The 19,964-nt window shown below is 40.9% G+C and overlaps 1 protein-coding gene across 3 annotated transcripts; it reads right to left on the bottom strand.

The window, feature by feature from the left end:
- Positions 1-925: 925 nt before the first annotated feature.
- Positions 926-16,618, bottom strand: cnot10 (CCR4-NOT transcription complex, subunit 10). 3 transcript variants are annotated; one of them, XM_041792451.1, is made up of 19 exons: positions 16,428-16,618; positions 15,363-15,454; positions 13,877-14,038; positions 13,640-13,790; positions 12,357-12,496; positions 12,194-12,274; positions 12,021-12,104; positions 11,207-11,324; positions 10,941-11,090; positions 10,650-10,852; positions 10,250-10,371; positions 8,489-8,668; positions 8,278-8,358; positions 7,762-7,875; positions 7,256-7,386; positions 7,134-7,166; positions 4,470-4,597; positions 3,891-3,966; positions 926-1,296 (listed from the first exon to the last, which is right to left on the bottom strand). In XM_041792451.1, the coding sequence occupies exons 1-19, from the start codon at positions 16,441-16,443 to the stop codon at positions 1,136-1,138; spliced, it is 2,223 nt and encodes a 740-aa protein (XP_041648385.1). In that variant the 5' UTR covers positions 16,444-16,618; the 3' UTR covers positions 926-1,135. The 3 variants fall into 3 exon arrangements, with proteins under 3 accessions (XP_041648385.1, XP_041648387.1, XP_041648386.1); XM_041792453.1 differs by having other exon boundaries at positions 4,470-4,594; XM_041792452.1 differs by having other exon boundaries at positions 12,357-12,493.
- Positions 16,619-19,964: the final 3,346 nt, after the last annotated feature.

Here is a 19,964-nt window from a genome sequence, read left to right as displayed (position 1 = left end):
AAGGACGTTAATAAGGTGTGCCTTGAGACGTCAGCTTGATTTTAGGTGTGCCTTGGGCAAAAAAGTTTGAAAACCACTGATTTAAAGAATATTTACTGAATCTGAAAACATTGTGATCTACCAGTTAAACGTCAGATACATAAATCAGATATTCTAATACGAGCTGGAGTAAGGTTGTCGTCAGCAGTGATTCTCTTTAATTCCACTGTTCAGGCTGAAAAACAACAAATGTTTAATTTTTTCCTTTTGGCGTGGAGACTGAAACCACAGTAAAGGGAGCAGCTACTTTTGTTTTATCTCCACGTCCTAAACTCTGAGGGTGAGGCCGGCTGATGACGGATGTGCTATTAAAATGTTTTCAGCCACCATATTTATCAACAACTGCTCAGTGGTACGCTGTGATTGGCCAGATGGACGTGTCATAAATCCTACCTGGATGATTCTCCCAGCTCTATGCTGGTTTATAAACCAGTTTGATAAATGAGGACCAGTGATTCTATTTTTTATTCCGGCTGATCTGTTCATTTCCTGTATTCATTTGAATTCTGATGTTATCACCTGGTGTCCTCGTGTGTTTCTGTCAGAGCCTCTCCTAAGGTTTAATTTAATATCAGTCATTATAGGGACGTTGTGTTTTGCCAGTCTAGTATTTTCTTCCGTTTTAATCCCAATAATCTGTCAATCAGCTGTTTGATGGGATTAGGATAATCCTGATTCTGTAGATAGAAGCCATCTGAACCAATACGCCTGGATTACATGATCTTATGTGATCATTAATCATGTTTTTGGTTAAATCCATTAACCAATCAGAGCCCCCCTGATCATTACTGTCACCATAACTTGATCAATCATTCTGATTGGTTACTAGTTTCCCAGAAGCCTTCTTCCTGTTGTTTTCTGGTCCAATCACCATCCAGACTCAGTCTCTGATACAGTAAATAAAATTTATTTTCATACACAGACGTCTCACAGATTCCTCAGAGGAAATAAAAAGTCCATGATGCCGCCACAGCTCGCCATCCAGCAGCCAATCAGCATTTCATATGGCCGCTGACGCCGAGAGAAGCAGCTTCATAAATATCATCACTCCTGGGGGGGGCCAGTGTGTGGAGGGGTGGGGTCCGGGTCTGGAGGTTTATTTACGCTGAACCTGTGTGAAGGAGGGTGGCAGCTGGATGGGTGGGACCGTCTGCAGAGGCTGGACCACTTTCTTCCTGGAGTCTGGAGAGACCCTCTGCACGGCCGACGGCAGCAGCTGGTTCCTCTTTATGATCTGGAGGGCGAGCTGGGTGTTACCTGGGGGGAGGGGGGTATTAATAATTAATAATTTATAAACCACTGTAAGGTTTACAGTCAAAGACTACAACTACATGGGTGCCTGCTGCTAGAACCTGGGATGAGTACACTTAGGCTGAGGACACACTACAAGATTCCAGTTTCCATTACGGCAGGCTGCAGCAGTCTGCTCTGCTGGGGACAAAAACCTGTTATTGTGTGAGGGGAAGCCATTCAAACATGTTTGAACTTTTTTAGCTGAATCTGGACCAATCGGACAGTGTGAACTGATCACTGACCCAACTGTAACTATACACCTGGACTCTGCTTGCTCATCCTAATGCACGGGTTCTCAACCTTGAGGTCGGGACCCCATTGGGGGTGGTGAGACACTGAGAGGGGGTCACCAGATGCCTTAAAAAAAACTGAATATTTTTTAAAATTACACTGTTGCCACTTTAGACTAATTTTACCAAATGTTAACTCTTTCATCAATTTTTAAAACCAATTTTAGCACATTTTTGCCACTTAAAACCCATTTTTGTCAATTTTATACCCTTTCCACCACTTTTTTGCCTGTTTTTGTAACTTCTAAACCAATTCTTGCCACTTTTCACCTCATTATTGCCACTATTAACCACTTTTTACAACTTTTTGCCCATTTTAACCAGTTATTCAATATTTGCCAGTTTATATCCCAGTCTACCTAATTTCCCTGATTTTGTTTTTGAACTTTAAAGCCATTTCAGCCACTTTAATTCATTTTTACCACTTTGTGTGCCCATTCTTGCCAATTTAACCCATTTATATTCTTTAAAAAATCCAATGTCAACATCTTTTCCACCATTTTTTGCCATTATTTACTAATTTAAGCAATTTTCACCCATTATAATTATGTATTAAACAAAAGTTATTTTCATTTTAATAAGGTTATTTACTACACAAATGAATAGCAAGAGATATTTGTTCCTTCAATGAAAGTGGTTATTATTTAGGTCAAATATAAAACATGGTTTTTACAGCTCAACTTCCAAAAGGGCCATGGTTTTGCTCAAACCTCCCCCTTTATCCCTTCTTATGGGCGGCCTTGTCTCCACATAACTGTTCTTGAATGTGCATGGCTGTGTTTAGCCACCTTCAGGTACAGCGGGGTCCCTGGTCTCTGGCACCTTTATTTTGGGGGTCCCGGGCTGAAAAGGTCGAGAACCACTGTCCTAATGGAGTCCAGTCCTGTCTGCACCTCTGACTAGTTTCTTGCATGTCAGGCCTGAACAAGTTTAAGAGGGTTTGAGCCTTTATAAAAGAAAAACTCTTCTCCTGAGAGGTTAAAAGCAGCTGCTCTCAGGATAAGAAATACCTCCCTGTGGTATAAACTGTCTGCCACCTACTCAGACATCATATCTCGCTTTGGTGAGTGGTTCACTTCAATCTCCTGACTGATTTAATCCCTTATTATATAAAATTCTCATACCAGACCAATGTAAACTAAATTTATTTACATATGATTTAATTTTATGTCAACAAGAAGTGAAACTGTGGTCTTGATCTCTTATGTTTAATTGGGAAATTGTTTTATAAATGCTGTAGCATATTTAACTCCAGGTCTAGTCAAATGGTAAAAAAATAATTAAAATCCTCCAATCACTGGTAAAAATTACTTTACAACTAAACATTTCATCCGAATGTGAACACAGGGAGGCTGTCCTATGACATGAGAGGCCGGCATGTTTAGTCTTGGTGCAGTGCTAAAATGCATCCAAAACTACGCACCGAGATGCCCCAGTTCGGGGCAGTGGTGGACTCTTAACTGATCCCAGATCAGGTGAAATCATCCTGGTGTCAGATCAGTTTTACAGTTGTGAACGGTCATGCTGAATGTATATTTAGAATGAATATTCCAGTCTTGTACATTCAGCATTAGTGGATACTAAAAATTTAAAAAAATATACCATATGTGACAATAACAACATGATATTTTTGTCCGATTTGTTTTGAATTATTGCAGGCTCAGTCAAAAGTAGCAAACACTTTTGTGTGTAAACCTGCAGCACTTGGTTAAATGGTACATTTACCCAATATTGAACAGCTGATACTAGTAAATATTCCAGCAGCTGACTGAGCAGTATTTGCTCATACTGACAAAGCTAAAAAGTATTCCAGCCCGCAGGACATCTCTTTGGAGCAAATCTGGCCTTGGACCCAAAGTGAGTTTGACCCCCTGCTGTAAAATGACACCCTTTACTAGAGCACATGGGAGTTTAATGCCTCCAGTTGGCTTTAGTTGGTTTGACAAATCCTGTGATCCCTCATCAGGCCCAGTAGTTAAGTCTGTGATCCCCGGTCTTTCATTCATCATACAAAAATCTGCTGAAAACAGTGTGTTAGTGTGAACTCTTGGGCTTTTAAAAACCTGTAAAAGACTGAACGTTGTGCAGTGTGTCCCCAGCTTTAGCTAACTGAATGCCAGCAGCCTGTTGCTCCAGCTAAGTGTCAGCTCAGTCTACAGTTCTGGTGTAAAGTCCACCCTAAACTCTGCATAGAAACCAGTTCAGTTCTAACTTCAGCTGTGTTAATGCTGGGCTACACCACAGACACATGGCTTTTCAGTAACTCACCGTTCTGTAGCTCTAAGTAGACTCCTAGCAGGATGGCTTCAGGTGGAATCTCTTTAGTGTTCACCATTGAGGCAGCCTGATGGAGATTAGACAGACAGCATGGTGAAGAGTTAAGGATATCAGACCGTACTAGATAAAAACAGAATGCTGAGAGCTGAATCAGTGGAAAACACTGATATAAATGTAAATAGCTGCATTAGTAAATAGCCTAGGAAGTGAGAAATGTCGGTTCAACAGCGAATTAAAAAAGTGGTTCACTTTAGACTCCTTGGTGATTTTTGGAATCAAAAATAAAGGGGTGAGGGGTCAGAGCTGAAGGGGTGTTGTCTCAGTTGTTAGGTGGTCATAAGACTCAATTTTAGCCACTTTAAGGCAGTCTTTCTTCAGTTTTGGCGTTATGATAATATTAAACGTGTTTGATACTGTAGTTAGTGACCACCAGTCTTTGAAAATCTCAGTCTGAGACTACTAACTCAACAACTTGGTGACAGATTGTCTTCACATGTGAGAGGGTCTCACAGGTCAGTCTTTTCAAACTCTTTTCATTAGCTGACAAGAGCTCACTGTTTCCATGGTTACCTGATGTAAGCATTTGCGGGCCTTGTCGTACTCGCTCCTCAGACAGTAGGCGCTGCCCAGGTTGAAGAGCATCATGGCGCGAGCCGACGTCACACTGCTGGGATAACACAGAGGAGTCTGCTTCCCTGCTGCACACAGACATAATCCAGAGATTATATATGAGCATAGATTATCAGGTCTAAGTAGAACAGACCTGAGATACAGATATAATCCAGAGATTATATATGACCATAGGTTACCAGGTCTGAGTAGAACAGACCTGAGATACAGACATAATCCAGAGATTATATATGAGCATAGATTATCACCTCTGAGTAGAACAGTCCTGAGATACAGACATGATCCAGAGATTATATATGAGCATAGATTATCAGCTCTGAGTAGAACAGACCTGAGATACAGACATTATTCCAGAGATTATATATGAGCATAGATTATCACCTCTGAGTAGAACAGTCCTGAGATACAGACATGATCCAGAGATTATATATGAGCATAGATTATCAGCTCTGAGTAGAACAGACCTGAGATACAGATATAATCCAGAGATTATATATGAGCATAGATTATCAGCTCTGAGTAGAACAGACCTGAGATACAGACATAATCCAGAGATTATAAATGAGCATAGATTATCAGCTCTGAGTAGAACAGACCTGAGATACAGACATAATCCAGAGATTATATATGAGCATAGATTATCAGCTCTGAGTAGAACAGACCTGAGATACAGACATAATCCAGAGATTATATATGAACATAGATTATCAGCTCTGAGTAGAACAGACCTGAGATACAGACATAATCCAGAGATTATAAATGAGCATAGATTATCAGCTCTGAGTAGAACAGACCTGAGATACAGACATAATCCAGAGATTATATTTGACCATAGATTATCAGCTCTGAGTAGACCTCGAATAGTCGGCAATACGATGATTCGATTCGGAGGAGTCTGATTTGACTATGAACCTCATAGTCAGCATTTGCCGGTCACTGGCCGGTAAAAAGGGCGGAAGTCGGCAGATAAAAATATAACCGTCAAAATGTACGGCAGAAAACATGCAAATGACCAGATAAGTAAAAACTGAATACTTGCATATTATATATATATATATATATATATATATATATATATATATATATATATAACCTAGAAGATATGTTGCGAGAATGCGTTAATATAAACTAAAAGTTGCCTAACTTTACTACATCTACTGTCCTGCGGTGCTGGGGTTGTTTATCTCCTCAGACAGCAAGCACATGGCTAATTATGTATGCACAATGACGTCAAAGCTCTGTACGAGCTCAGTAATGCTGGGGACTATACAGGGAAAGTGGGAAAGTTTGACCAGAGCTTTCTCATAAAGCAGAATTTTTATCTAAGTGAGGTTTTCCTGGTTAACCAATGGATTAATATCATCAGCGGTATGGGGGGATTTTGTGTCATCTCTGTGAGTAATGAAGAGGCTGAAACAAAGGGAACTGTACAAGCGCCGTAAACACCGATGCAGCAGCAGAGATAGAGAGAGGCCTACACTGAGCAGAGTTGTAGTGGACTTCGATAAACTACCTATGACCAATCCTCAGATAAAGTTGGATTGTAGTCATCACAGAATCACATCGTGCAGAACAGCATGGACTGCTTGGAGCTGATAATGAAGGCTCTGTCTCTCTTCAGAGAGGTTACAGTTATATCATCATGAGGATTGATATTAGCAGCTGACGGTAAGACTCATTTTTCATTTGAAATGTCGAGTTCTAACACAGTGTCCAGTTAACAGAGCACCTTTGTTATGTGTTTGGATGCTTCGTTGTTGTCTGTGGAGGATGGTATTTGGCTGTTGTAAGCTGCAGTGTTATGTGATAGCGGCCAAAGTGCTAACAGGCTAATGGTGCTGATGTGAAGCTAACGTTGTTGTTAATGAGTTTAACGTGGGCATATATTGTGTAACTGACTGCATGTGTAAGGAAAAGCGCGCAGCTTTCATTTTGATACTTTAAACCACTTACACAAAAAAATAAGAGATTTATGCATTTTGCTGCTGTTAATGCAGCAAAATAATATTGAAGTAAATGTCCAGTAGTTGTTCTGAATGGCCAGAATTCTTGAGGCCTGCCGGTCACTTTGACCGGGGACAAAAAAAGTCTAGCAGAAACGCTGTTTGACTATTACTCGACTAAAGGCAAAATCTGACGAATCAGATTCGACTACAAAAAACCCTAGTCGTTGACACCCCTAGATTCTACATCTGCGAGCAAAGATTCTACCTCTGTGAATACAGATTCTATATCTGTGAGTTTAGATTCTACATCTGTGAACATAGATTTGACCTCTATGAATTTATTTTCTACATCTGTGAGTTTAGATTCTACATCTCGAATATAGATTCTCCCTCTGTGAGTATAGATTCTCCCTCTGTGAATATAGATTCTACATCTGTGAATATAGATTCTACATCTGTGAACATAGATTCTACATCAGTGAGTATAGATTCTACATCTGTGAATATAGATTCTACATCTGTGAATACAGATTCTACATTTGTGAGTTTAGATTCTACTTCTGTGAATACAGATTCTACACCTGTGAATATAGATTCTACCTCTGTGAATATAGAGTCCACTCTTTATGAATAGAGAAGAGTTAAAGTGTAAACTTACGAGACTCGACGGGCTCGTCTCCTTTGTCCGACCCTATACAAATAAAAACAACCACTGATTAGAAACGCTGACAGTGAGGTTTCATGTTTATTGTTATCGTCTCCACAGGTGACTTTGCTCACCTTGGTCTAGCTCGCTCGTTAGCATTCCCATCGACACGTCGCTGACGTTTTCTGGATTTAGATGTGCAATGGCGTCAGAGATCCTGTCCAATGAGATGAGGGCTTCAGCAGCGTACAGGTGACCGAGGAACCTGCATATGGAGCAGAAGTTAAGCCATGTCTACGGGTGAGCTGTGTCTACAGGTATCTACAGGTGAGCTGTATCTACAGGTGAGCTGTGTTTAGATGTCTACAGGTATCTACAGGTGAGCTGTGTTTTGATTTCTACAGGTATCTACAGGTGAGCTGTGTTTAGATGTCTACAGGTATCTACAGGTGAGCTGTGTTTTGATTTCTACAGGTATCTACAGGTGAGCTGTGTTTAGATATCTACAGGTATCTACACGTGAGCTGTGTTTAGATATCTACAGGTATCTACAGGTGAGCTGTGTTTTGATGTCTATAGGTGTGTACAGGTGTGTGTAGGTGAGCTGTGTCCACAGGTGTGGAGAGGAGAGCAGACTCACTTCAGAGATCCTGAAACTTTGTTCTGATGCAGCAGCTTCTCGGCGTGATTCAGAGCCATCAGGTTATCTCCCAACGCTAACGCCACATAGGCACTGCACGCCAGAATGGAGCACCTGTCGCCAGAGTGACATCACTGATTACATCACAAGAAGAGACTTTAGGATATTAAAATCTTAATGAGCTCATATTTATCACCGAGGTTTTCACGTTTCATTCGCTGCTCATGACAACACGGTAAATGCACACATTTTGTAGTCCATCAAGGTTAAATTGTAGTTTTTTTCACTAATGACACACATCACGTCCATAACATCCACCTGGGGAAAGTACAGTGGGATTCCATAATCATCGCTGTTCTCCTTTTCTATCCTCTTACTCCCACCTTTCCTTGACCCTGTGACGTTTTTCACCGGGGTTAAGGAAAAGTGGATAAGAAAGGACTTAGGAGGTCATTTTTTGGACTTTTTGAACAGAGCCTAGGTGATTAAATACATACCAATGAGGCGTGTCCTTACCTGAGGTTTTCTACTTCCTGTTTCCTGAGAGGAGACGACGGTGCCGCAGACAGGAACTTGTCTGCGTCCTGACCTTTACCACTGTCATAAAAACACAGAGCCAGGTTAAACAGAGTTCAGGCACAGGTGTTCTGAGATCATATTTAATAATCAGATTAAATAATAATCCTTATGGTTTCAGCCCTCGTCTGGTGGTGTTTGTGTTCCTTACCTGCAGGCGTCGCTGTTCTCACTGCCGCTCTCGGTGCTCCCTGATTGGCTGGAGCTCTTGGAGCCGTTCTCCGTCTTAGCATCCTGAGTCTGGTGTTCAGGAAGTAGCAGCAGAGCGTTCCTCAGACAGATGGCTGCAAACTCCATGCTGGCTACAGGGATGGCTGCTGACTGACCCTCACTGTGATAAACAGAGCATCATTACAGAGACACATGGGAGGACTGATGAAGGCCGTTATCCTCCTGAGACCTGAACTTTGATTTGAATGCAGTTCTAGTTTTTCCCTCTTATTTGGGACCAGTAGGACCTGATAAAACCTTAGTGTCATATTTGAACAGGAAGTGGGTTTCACTATAAAGATGTCTGCATATGAGGGCAACAGGCTGATTTTGCATTACAACACACAGAAATGTTATTTCTTTACTTGTATGAAGTTTCACAAAGAATGTGTGTTTTACTTCTAAAGATGTCTGCTCCTAGACAAACTTGTACACATCTCTAGAAGAACCAGTTTCTGCAGGAACCACACCACGGAGTGGATTTTTGACCGTACATGTGCATGTCAGCTAGTTGGTAGAGAGCTGTTCAGTCTTTAAAACAGGCATGGTGTCGTTTTTCTGATGATGGGCCACAAGCAGGGCCGGCTCTGACTCTGTTGGTGCCCTAGGCGAAATTACAATTTTGTGCAATTACAATTTAATAAGAAAAACGTACAAAAAGAAGTGTTTTTGTAGACCATTCTAAAAAAATGCATGTGGATGAATGCATGATCTGTAATGCATAACATCTCTGCTGCAAAAAAAAGTTTTAAACTGCTATTTTAACACAAATTTTAGGTTGAAGAAATATTGCACTATTTGTGATTTGAAAATTGCAGCAGGTCATATTACGATTTACTCTAATTTTTGATTAATTGCCCAGACCTTGTTGCATGTACTTGTCTGTTTTGCAATAATAAAAAAAGGTTTAGGATTTTTTTTTAAATCACTAAAGGTTCCATGAAGATTTTCAGGCAAATACCACAAAAAAACTCTAAACTTCTGACCACATTCCCAAAAATTCACAAATAAATTCCCAGAAAATACCAAACAAACTCCCACTAGAATCCCATAAAAAAATCAAAGGAAATTCCCTGCCAAAATAAAAAAATACAAAATCAAAATAAATTCCCTGAATTCCCATGAAAGCACCCTAAAAATTTTCAAGCAAATTCACCAAAACTTCTCATCAAAATTTACAAACAAAATCCCCCAAAACTCCATGGAAAAATGTAACAAAAAAATCCCTTAAAATTTCATGAAAATCTCAAAGTAAACTCCTCATCCAAATTTCCAATTTAGTTTTCAAAAAATTACAAATAAATCCCCTAAATTTTGATGAAAGTATCTAAAAAAAGTTAAAAATCAAACTTCCCAAAATTTGTCTCAAAGCAAATTCCTAAGACATTCCAAGAAAATGACTTTTCCCACTTTTATGGAAACCGTGGACAGTTCAAACTCTTAGTTGAAAACTCTAACAGCAGAATTTTTAAAGTGTTGTAGGAAAGCCAACATGTAATGTCCTCATAAGTGCATGTTGGGTCTTAAAGTGGGTGGAGTTTGGAGCATTTCTAGACTCCATGAGCTTTAAACAATACCAATCTGTTATTTAACACTTAGTAGAATCTAGAGTCCCAAAGCTTTAGGAGAAAACCTCAAATCAATAACGAAGACCAGCTCTAAAATGAGAGGCTGCACCTGTAGCTAAACTCAGATTCTTTACCTGTAGATGGTGTTCTGAGTCGTCTGGGATGCCAGGACGATCTTCCGATGGTAACCCTGGCCAACGATGGACTGAACGATTCCTTTTTTACACGGTAAACCTTTACTCTCTTGCTCTGAGCCCTGAAACACAAAGGTCAGAGGTCAGAATCTGCTCTTCTGTATGTTAACGTACTGGAGGAGACCAGAATTCACTTGGGAATGACATGTACAAATAACTTTACACAATGTAATGAGATTAATGTAGCATTAATGGTATAATAATCAAACTGATGGTACACTTCAATAACTCAGTCTTAGAGTCTACGTGTCCATGTAAACGAGCCTAAAGTCAAATCGATAAAGCTAACTGTTGAAGAAAACTCGGCCACAGTAAAGGAAACAGCTAAGTAAAGTCGTACCCCCTTGTTAGCAGAGATGCAGCACTCGGCGAGCCGCAGCCACAGTCGAGGGTTGGAGTGATAAACCTGCACGGCCTCCATCAGACACTCAAACGCCGCCAGAGGCCGGCCGATGTGCAGCAGCTGGATGCCACAGTTATAGAGCAGCTCGTAGCGCTTGTTAGCTAGCAGCGCACACATGGGGATACCTGTGAACTTCTTAGCTGTTCGGAGAGGAAAGAAAGGAGGCATTAGCTTTGTCCTGATTGGCTGTGTTCGCTGACAAAAACGACCTGTAGCAGATTGACCTACACTGGCCGTTGCCTCCATCCCCCAGCTGTGCACAGGTGTGGTCGTTCTCTTGCAGCGCCTTCTTGAAGTAGAAAATGCCCAGGTTATGTTTCCCCATAGCAAAGTGAATGCAGCCCAGATTGTTCCAGAACATACATCGAACACATTCACCTGGAGGAGACGGTGTGTGAGACACTCAGGTTATTAATGAGACTGAAGATGGAGTCATTCTAACATCAGGGTGAGTGGTCCTTACATTAAACCTGCAGAGGAACAAATATTCTCACCAGTCTTTATGGGTCCTGGATGCTCAGCGATGTTGGAGCTGTTCAAAAGCTTCACTGCCTTCCGGTAGTTTCCTCTTAGGTACTCAAAGTTACTCTTCAGGAAGAGCGAGGGAGCAGACTGAAGGAGGAGAGGAGACACTGGTCAGAGAGAGCAAAAGACTGAACTTTACAGGAGATCCCCGAGGAAACTGTCTGTCAACAGAAATGCTGACCAAGAGAGTTGGAGACAATAAATCAGAATTATTCAGGTTTAAATGGTCAACAGAATTCAGCTCCTATCACTCTCTTCTAGTCCTCTGATGACTCAAAGATCTTCAAACACCATAGCTCAATCCATTCTTGTTGGTGATACTTTATTATCGGGATAATAAAAATATGTAAAATATATGCATTATCAGCTGAATAATTTATCGGTACCGGTAATAATCGTGCATCCCTACATTTTTGTCATGTTATTTTGTTCTCAATGTAATGAATAAAGATTTTCCACTAGAATATTTCATTCATCCAGATCTGGCAGGTGTTTTTTAAGCGTTCCCTTTAGTTTTTGAGCAGTGTAGTTGCATCTCTAACTGCCTGGGTTTGCCACATTAATTCTCAAGGAAACAGAAGGTAAAAATACATTTCATACTTAGCCTAACAGTCAGATATTTCTCGCTCTCTCTATACATGAAAATAGACAGATTTTCTCTGCTTCTCTTTGGGTTTCTGGTCGTTTATTTTACTGCTGCTTCTTCTGAGCATGTGCAGTTACGGAAACGTCAGCAGTCTTTTAGATATGAATGAACATTAGCAGACAAACAGTGATACTTACATTCCCCGCTGTGTTCATGACTGACTTGATCTCCCTCTTGCAGGCTTTGGAGGATTTCATCTGGATGTATGCTCTGACTTTGTACTGCAGACAGACAGCCACCAGTCATTAGAGATGGACATTATTAATATCACTAATAAAGACAGGAACAGAGCCACACGTTAAAGTCTCACCTGGTGCATCTTTGATTTAGCTGCCTCGATCATGGCTGTAAACTCCGCCTTCTGATTCGCTCCGTCTTTGTTTGAATTGTTCTGAAACACCAACCAGACTCATTCAAACTGCAGGTTTAGCGTTTATTATGAGAGTAAGATCTGGTGAAGTGTGCTGGCGTACCTCTCCTTTGCCGTTCTTGTTGCTTCCTTGCACAGACAGTTTGTCGAGCACGGCGAGCAGGTGGAGCGCTTTCTCTGGCTGGAAGGTGAGCAGGTAGAGATCCACCAGCAGGAAACACACGGCCTGAGCAAACTTCTCTTCTAGGACAAATAACACCATGACTACATGCCAAATCCAGGTTCACACATAGAAAAGTATAAAATACCAATAAAAGAACAATACAGCACGATCAGGAGGCTGAGTAGAAGAGCCTGATCCTGCCGTTAATGGTATGGTGGTCTAAAATACAACTACATTTTCCATTCAGCCTAGTGCTGTGCATATTTAAAGGGTTATTCCAGTTTCTAAAGCTGGAGTCTATTTTATACACATTTAAGGCTACTGCCGCCAAAATGTTAGCTTGAACCCTCAGACTAAAAGTCTGATGCTGTCCTGATGGAGCTATCCAGGCAACGGGTGCAGGCCACATGTGGAAGCATAAACCAAGGTTTCAACAGCTGCAGGGTAAGGCCAGTGAAAAGCGGTACATAAAAATCTAAGTTATAGTAGGGGTGAGTGTTTGTGAAGTGAGGGACAAGTTGTGACCCGCTTGAGTGATCCCCCCCAGAATATATTCGCAATTTTGTTAACGCGGAAATCATAGGGCCCTATTATAGGTTTTAAAATCAACAGTGCAGCCAGCTTTAAGAGACTCAAGATAATCGTCATCCATGGAATTGTTTGGATTTAGGAAGAGAGAAGAACTTAGTATTTCTTCCCCTGTTAACTCTCGACAGGAAAAAAGGCTCCATCATCCCGTGTAAAATGGTTGTCTTGGGGTTAATACTTTGCACTATGTACAAAAATGTATAAATCTATTTTGGGATGCATGATATTGGATTTTAGCCAATGTCTGACATTCCAGTATTTCCAGACTCGTTTTAGCTGATATTGATATCATAGTAATGAACTAAGCTAAGCTAATCAGAGCTGAAGGAGGAAGAAGACAGTCTGGAAGTTGGTTTATGTTTGAGGCTTCATTCTAAAAGTTCAGGACTCACAGTGGAGCCCCTAGAGTGTGTGGGGCCCTAGAAAGAAGATGGTACAGTTGGAAATTAAGCTCATATTCAAGGCTGATATATGATTTATAATGCTGCTGATATATTAGCTGTAAATATCAGCAGAGCCTTTCATGGCCACCATCCCTAAAACATGATTATAACTGCTGACTAAAACTGAAATGGGTAAGTGCAACCTTGAATAGATGATTTAATGTCATACTTCATTAAAGGACGAGTACGTACCAAATGGTTCCAGGAACTGGTAGAGTCTCTCTCCTATAGAGATGGCCTCTGAGTACTGCCTCATGTGGTAGTAGATGATGGCCTGGTTATAATAGAGCAGACTGTTCTCCACATCGTCCAGCCCGTCCACATCCTCCGCTGACGTGTGGACCTGAGGGACAAATAGGAAGTCTGATGACATCATCATAGAGAGACGGAACTTTGTGTGATTAAAGAACACCAGGTAACAGCGTGTACCTGGTTCTTCATGGTCAGCAGAGTCTGTTTGAGGGTCCCTGTGGTGCTCTGACCGCTCTTATAGAACTCGACCACAGCTCTGTTCAGGGCGATCTTATAGTCCTCTTTGCTCAGCTCCTGCAGAGCGTCCAGCTGTTTCAGAGACTCGTCGTATTTACCGGCCTGGAGCGAAACAAGAGCAGGGTCAGTCAAAAACTAAACCAACTGAGAAATGATGTTTGATAGGCTGAGAACAGAGTATGGGTGGAGCACAGGGAGGGGAAAGGGCACTGATTATGCAGGCCCTTTGGAAGCCTGCAATGGAAAGTGTATTTTGATTTATTTTTTCTTAGTAATTAGTGACATTATTAAATCAAAAGTGACTAAACCAGTGATCCTCAATGCCCATTTAAGCTGCCTTGTGCAGTTAAATGCCACTTATTTCCCATTTTGCTACTCTTTGATGCTTTTTTGCCCATTAAAGTCACTTTTCACTCATTTTTTGCCATGTTTTTGACACTTAGGGGGCATTTTTGCCACCGTCAATTTTTTGGGGGGTAACTTCCCACCCATTTTTGCCACTTTCTGCCCTTTTTGCCTTTTTTTCCAAGTGTTTGCCGCTTTTAGCCAATTTTTGCCACTTCTTTTTGTCACCTTTATCCACTGTTTTTATTGTATTAGTTTTTATCTGTAAGGTGACCTTGAGTAATCAGAAACGCGCTTATAAATAAAATGCATATTATTATCACGACTTCTAGCACATTTTGACAATTTTATCCTGCTTTTTGCTATTTTTTGCCCCTTTGTGCCTTTTGCCACTTCTCACCTATTTGAGCTGCCTTATGCAATTAAATGCCACTTTTTGCCCATTTTTCCCACCCTCTTTGTGATTTTTGCCCAGCTTAGTCACTTTTCATTCATTTAAAGCCACGTTTTTGCCACTTTTGGCTGATTTTTGCCACAGTTAACTCATTTTTTGGTCACTTACCACCTATTTTTGCCCTTTTATGCCACTTTTTTATCTCAATGTTTCCCTCTATTTGACCATTTTTTCCACCTTCAATTTATTTTAATTGCCGCATTTCACCACTTAGCTTGTGGCTCTTGCAAATGCATTTTTCAACAATTTGGCTCTTTGGTTGAGCAGGGTTGAGTAACACTGGACTAAATGAATCAGTCAACAGACTGACAGACTCTATCTATATAAAATAGAGTAAAATACAATACTACTCCTCCCTTAAAAATGTCCAAATCTTATAATACAGCACTGCGAAATATTGCCAGTAAATTTAATTTTACCATAGTAAAAATATTGCTCACAAATGGGAAATTATGTTTCAAAAATACATTAAAATGCAGAGATATTTGTAAAAAGACTGTTGCTTGTCTTACTGGTTAAGGGGGGCCCTATGTAAAATCTTTCTGGGGGCCCAAAATCCCTGGCTACGCCCCTGGAACAGACTAACCCTTCTGCTGGTTTTACTAGATAGGAGGGAGAAGGACTCACAGAGAAGGCTTCGTAGGCGCTGGCGGCCAGTTCTTTCTCCTGGTCCGTCATCCCTGGAGAGGAGGAGCTGTCGTGCTTCGTCTCATTTTGCTCTGATGTGAAATTAAAACGAGAGAACAACTTCAACCTCTCAGACTAAGAATGATAAATACTTCTTATTACATGACATCATGTCAAAGACAAGGATGGACTGTTTTATAAACTTTAAAGAATGGCATCATGAAAGGCAGAGGACTGAATGATCATGAAGCTGGGGATGTTGGGAGCTTTGTCCTCCATTTTTGCCCCATACTAGTCCAGTGTTGAGGAGCGAGGTGATTCTGAAAGTTTCAGTCAGTCCTAGATCAAACTGTATTCTCTGATAGATCCTTCCTGTTTCAGTTGATCATTCTGAGTGCTGATTGGTTAAACCCTGGTCTGCCAATCACAGCGTGAGTCCCTGGCTGTTACCAAGCTGACTGCTGTCTTCTGATTGGCTGGTTGGAAACACGTGTCCACTCAGTTTAAAGGAGCTGACAGTTAAAAACGTAATATAATCACAAACTTTAGAATTTCCACTCATCTTTTTGTGATAACCCAGAGTTTTATTCTCTGTATAACAAATATAATTATCTTAACTCTGATAAGTCTGTTAAAAACAGCTGATAATTAACTAAATAAAGCCAGAGTCAGTTAGTGAGCCATGGTTAGAGCATGTTAGCTCCATACAGGGCTGTGACTGTTAACAGATGGTAATTATAGTGAACATTAGTGGGTAAATAAACCAGGTCTACAGACTATATTTGATCTATTTAAGCTCTGATCCTCTCTGTTCTGGGCTCATTCTCTCCTCAGCGTCCTCACACATCATTAGCATGCTAGGCTAACGGTCCTGTTTATGTTGGAGTTAGCTGAGATAAAGAGCATAAACAAAAAAAACATATAATCTCAGTATGGCACGAAAGAGTCCATTCAAACTAAGGAACGACCCGATAATCTCACATGAACCATTAAACTAAAACACTGATGTTTACAGGGTTAAAGCTAGCTCACAGCTAACTGACCTGCTACCGTTAGCACACTCACCTGAGTTTTCTGCCATTTCCGGTTCCTTTTCAATCACACCGAGGGGAATTTTATTTTCTTAATAATAATTGATGAGTAAGATAATAACTGATCGGTAGGATAATCGTTAAAATAGATAACTAATTTTTAATCTTCACAGAGATGATTGTTAGCTTCACTCTGTCAGCTCCGTGCTACAGATTCTTCTTCGTTGGTCAGAAATAGTGTAGAACCAACAAGTTATGATACCACTCACCGCCCCCCGCTGGTAAAAAATATATGTTAGACCAGGGCAATTCACTGACGGATTCAACCGGGCCAAATTTCAAAATCAAGAAATGTTGCCGGGCCAGACAAGTTCGGCGCCCACTAAGCAGCTGATAATTCACAATTTGGAACAAAAAAAAGTCGATTTGATGAAAAATATGCATTTTTTATTCATAGTTCGTCAAAAAGTGCATAAAAACACAAAAACAGAGCTGCGTTTAAATATAACCTGAGGTAGTATAAATGTTTTTTTCACTTGAATATAGATAAAATAAATTAAAGGAAAAAATTAAATTAAATTCTGTAAATAATAATTTTGGTAACATCTTACCCACACATATCTTAAGGTGTATAAAAACTAAAGTAGCACAGTTGTAGCTACGTTAAAAAAGGACATGCTTTATACTCAGTATCTTTGGGCTACTTCTGTTAGTATTGCTAGCCACACTTCAAAACAACGCAGTGCATTGTAGGTAGACTGTTGCTAGGCTACGCAGAGTGCTGCATTCATGGCCTGAAAATGTATGGACCCAGTACACACAGGGGAAAGGCCATCTTGAAGGTTTACAATGAGTAAACATTGAAGGTTAGGTTAAAGTGTAAAATAATAAAAAGGTGCTGTAATGAGAATAAAAACACTAAAAGGTAACGGCAATATGCTCAAACCAGGAAATAAAACACTTAAGAAGAACTTAGGGAAAGACGGTAAAACAAGAGGATAAACTACTAAAAGATCATTCTGAAATTAAAACAAAATAAGATAAAACCTAAATTACTAAAAAAGGTTAAGATGAGCATATTAAATTCAGGTAAAAGCCAGACTAAAAAGATAGGTCTTGAGTTTGACTTTAAAAACATTAAGTTTCAGTCCACGAAAACTCAAAACATTTTAGTCTAGTTTTAGTCTATAAAAGTCCTCACATTTTAGTCCAAACATTTATTTTCTTGCCTAAATCTGGTACCAAATCATGGTACTGTGTTCTCTGCACCCTGTCTAACCTGGAATCCCTGCTTTCTACAGCTGAGAGGCAGAATAGGTACAGATGCTTTGTTTTTTGACAGATTGCCCACAGTGGAGAAATATCATGGATTCTGAATGTCCAACAAAAACTACATTACCTTTCAGTCTAGTTTTAGTCATCTTGATGAAAATTTAATTTACTTTTTTGCCAGTTTTAGTCATCACAGATCTATTTTTGTTAGTCTTAGTCTAGTTTTTGTCATGGAAGAAAAAGGCTGTTGACGAATACTTTTAGTCATGATTTTAGTCGACGAAATTAGCCCTGCTTATTTGCATGGACTTTTGAGGCCCTTAACATATTCAAAGTGTTAAGAAACTTTGCAGGTGTGTCTGGTCTTGCAAAAAATATATATATATATTCCTGTTCTCCAACATGGCAATTCAGAATTGCATCATGATTCAAAACATTTTTAAAAGTTAAAGCCCCCTCCTTTGTCGTAGATTCATTAAATTTTGCGTGCAGGTGCAGCTTAGGGAGATCTACAAAAAAGCCTCCTAGGCCAAGACTCTATCTCCAACAGGAAATCTGCCATTTTGAATAAATTAGCAAAGAATCAGGCAGCGCAGGGGTTAGCGCTGTTGCGTCACAGCAAGAAGGTCACTGATTCTCTCCCCGGTCAGGGCCTTGCTGTGCAGTCTGCATGTTCTCCTCGTGCATGTGTGGGTTCTCTCCCACCACAAAAAAACATGCTCATGAGGTTAATTGGTGACTCTAAATTGCCTGTAGGTGTGAATGTGAGTGTGCCTGGTTGTCTGTCTCTATATGTCAGCCCTGCGATTGACTGGCGATCAGTCCAGGGTGAACCCTGCCTCTCGCCCAACGACAGCTGGGATAGGCTCCAGCACCCTTGCGACCCGGAACGGAATAAGTGGTATAGAAAATGGATGGATAGCAAAAAAATTGTGTATTTTGGTCCTCCTCCAGCGGTCATATCTGGATTAACTCCTCTGAGGGATTTGATCCGATCAGCTTATACTTTGGCATAGAGGTACGAGACATGGATGATGGGACGTTGTTTAGGACTTTCTCATTAGCCAAAGCGGGGCCATGGCCATTGTTAGTTTTCTACACTGCTTATTTACATTCTGATATTGAAACACGTGTGTCATTCATGGTTGGGTATCCCATATCTTGCCATGACAAGGACGGACTCATGAAAGGAATTAATGTAGTTTAGAGTGTAGCAGCATCAGTTTATCTGAAATAACTCTGAATCTGATCATGGATTTTATGAAAAGTGCCCAGGAAGCCGGCATACTTCTTTGACTGAGGGTTTAAGGGACTGCAGCGGACCAACATTACTGTAAGAGGATCGCAGACCATCCATCCGTCCTGTTCTTCTGCTTTCAAAGGCACAGACTTAAGATGCTGGGCTCAAAAAAACCTGGCCCAGAGTTCTGGTGTCTGGGCCACCACCGCTCTGGGGACTGCCCAGTTCCATTCACCGCTACAGTTCAGAGTGTGCTGGACTAGAAAGCAAAAGTTCAATTCCATGAGGGGCTAAGCAGAGCAGAGGAAAGGCCATGCCTTATAAAATATCTTCATCATCAATCACCTCACTCTTAATATCCTGAGGAAATTATATGCCCTTTTCCGCGTGTCTCACTGGTGAATCCATCTTGTAAAGCTCCCATCTGAACCGTTCAGACCCGGTTAAAAAGTGACAGGACCAATCAGCAACAAGGGGCAGTACTTTTGGGAACAGCAGAGTTGTGATGTATGCAAGCAGTAACAAGAGGCCGGTGCCGTCATGGTGGAAAAGATCAGCGTGGATGCTGCTAAAGCGCCAGTTTTTTTAGAACAACCACCCTGACATTATCCTGGAGGGTACCGTGACAAACTTGGACAACATTTTCCCCTCCACGATGGGGAGCAGCCCAGACCCTGAGAGTATAGAGTATAGAGAGCAAAGCAGAACCAAACCCTGATGCCCCCTCTACCGTACTTCACCGTGGGGGTGATGCTCTCTTGTTGGTGTGTGGGACCCTTTTTATGTCATACATAGTTCTGCATGTTCTCCCCATACAACTCAACCTTAGTTTCATCAGGAGTGCTGTGGAGAGTCAAGGCATTCTTGGTAAACTTCAAGCATGCAGTGATGTATTTTAGGAGAGCAGCAGCTCCCTCTGAGGCGACCTGCCATGGCAGCCATGCCTGTTCCATCTTTAGCGTGTGGTAGACTCATGAGCAGAGATGGTGATTGTTCCAGTGACTCCTTTAAGCCTTCAGCTGTCATTCTAGGGCGAGAGTGTCAAACTGAAGGCCTGGG

The sequence above is a fragment of the Cheilinus undulatus genome, linkage group 8 (assembly GCF_018320785.1).
Source record: "Cheilinus undulatus linkage group 8, ASM1832078v1, whole genome shotgun sequence".
NCBI classification, from domain to species: domain Eukaryota; kingdom Metazoa; phylum Chordata; class Actinopteri; order Labriformes; family Labridae; genus Cheilinus; species Cheilinus undulatus.
The sequence above is the reverse complement of the archived record's forward strand: the minus strand, read 5'-3'. Positions and strand labels throughout refer to the sequence as shown.

Coding starts and splice junctions, on each gene's coding strand:
- cnot10 (XM_041792451.1), bottom strand. Junction 12,105..12,193: donor CTAAATCAAAGATGCACCAG/GTGAGACTTTAA, acceptor GTCTGTCTGCAG/TACAAAGTCAGAGCATACAT. Junction 11,091..11,206: donor TCCAGGACCCATAAAGACTG/GTGAGAATATTT, acceptor CGTCTCCTCCAG/GTGAATGTGTTCGATGTATG.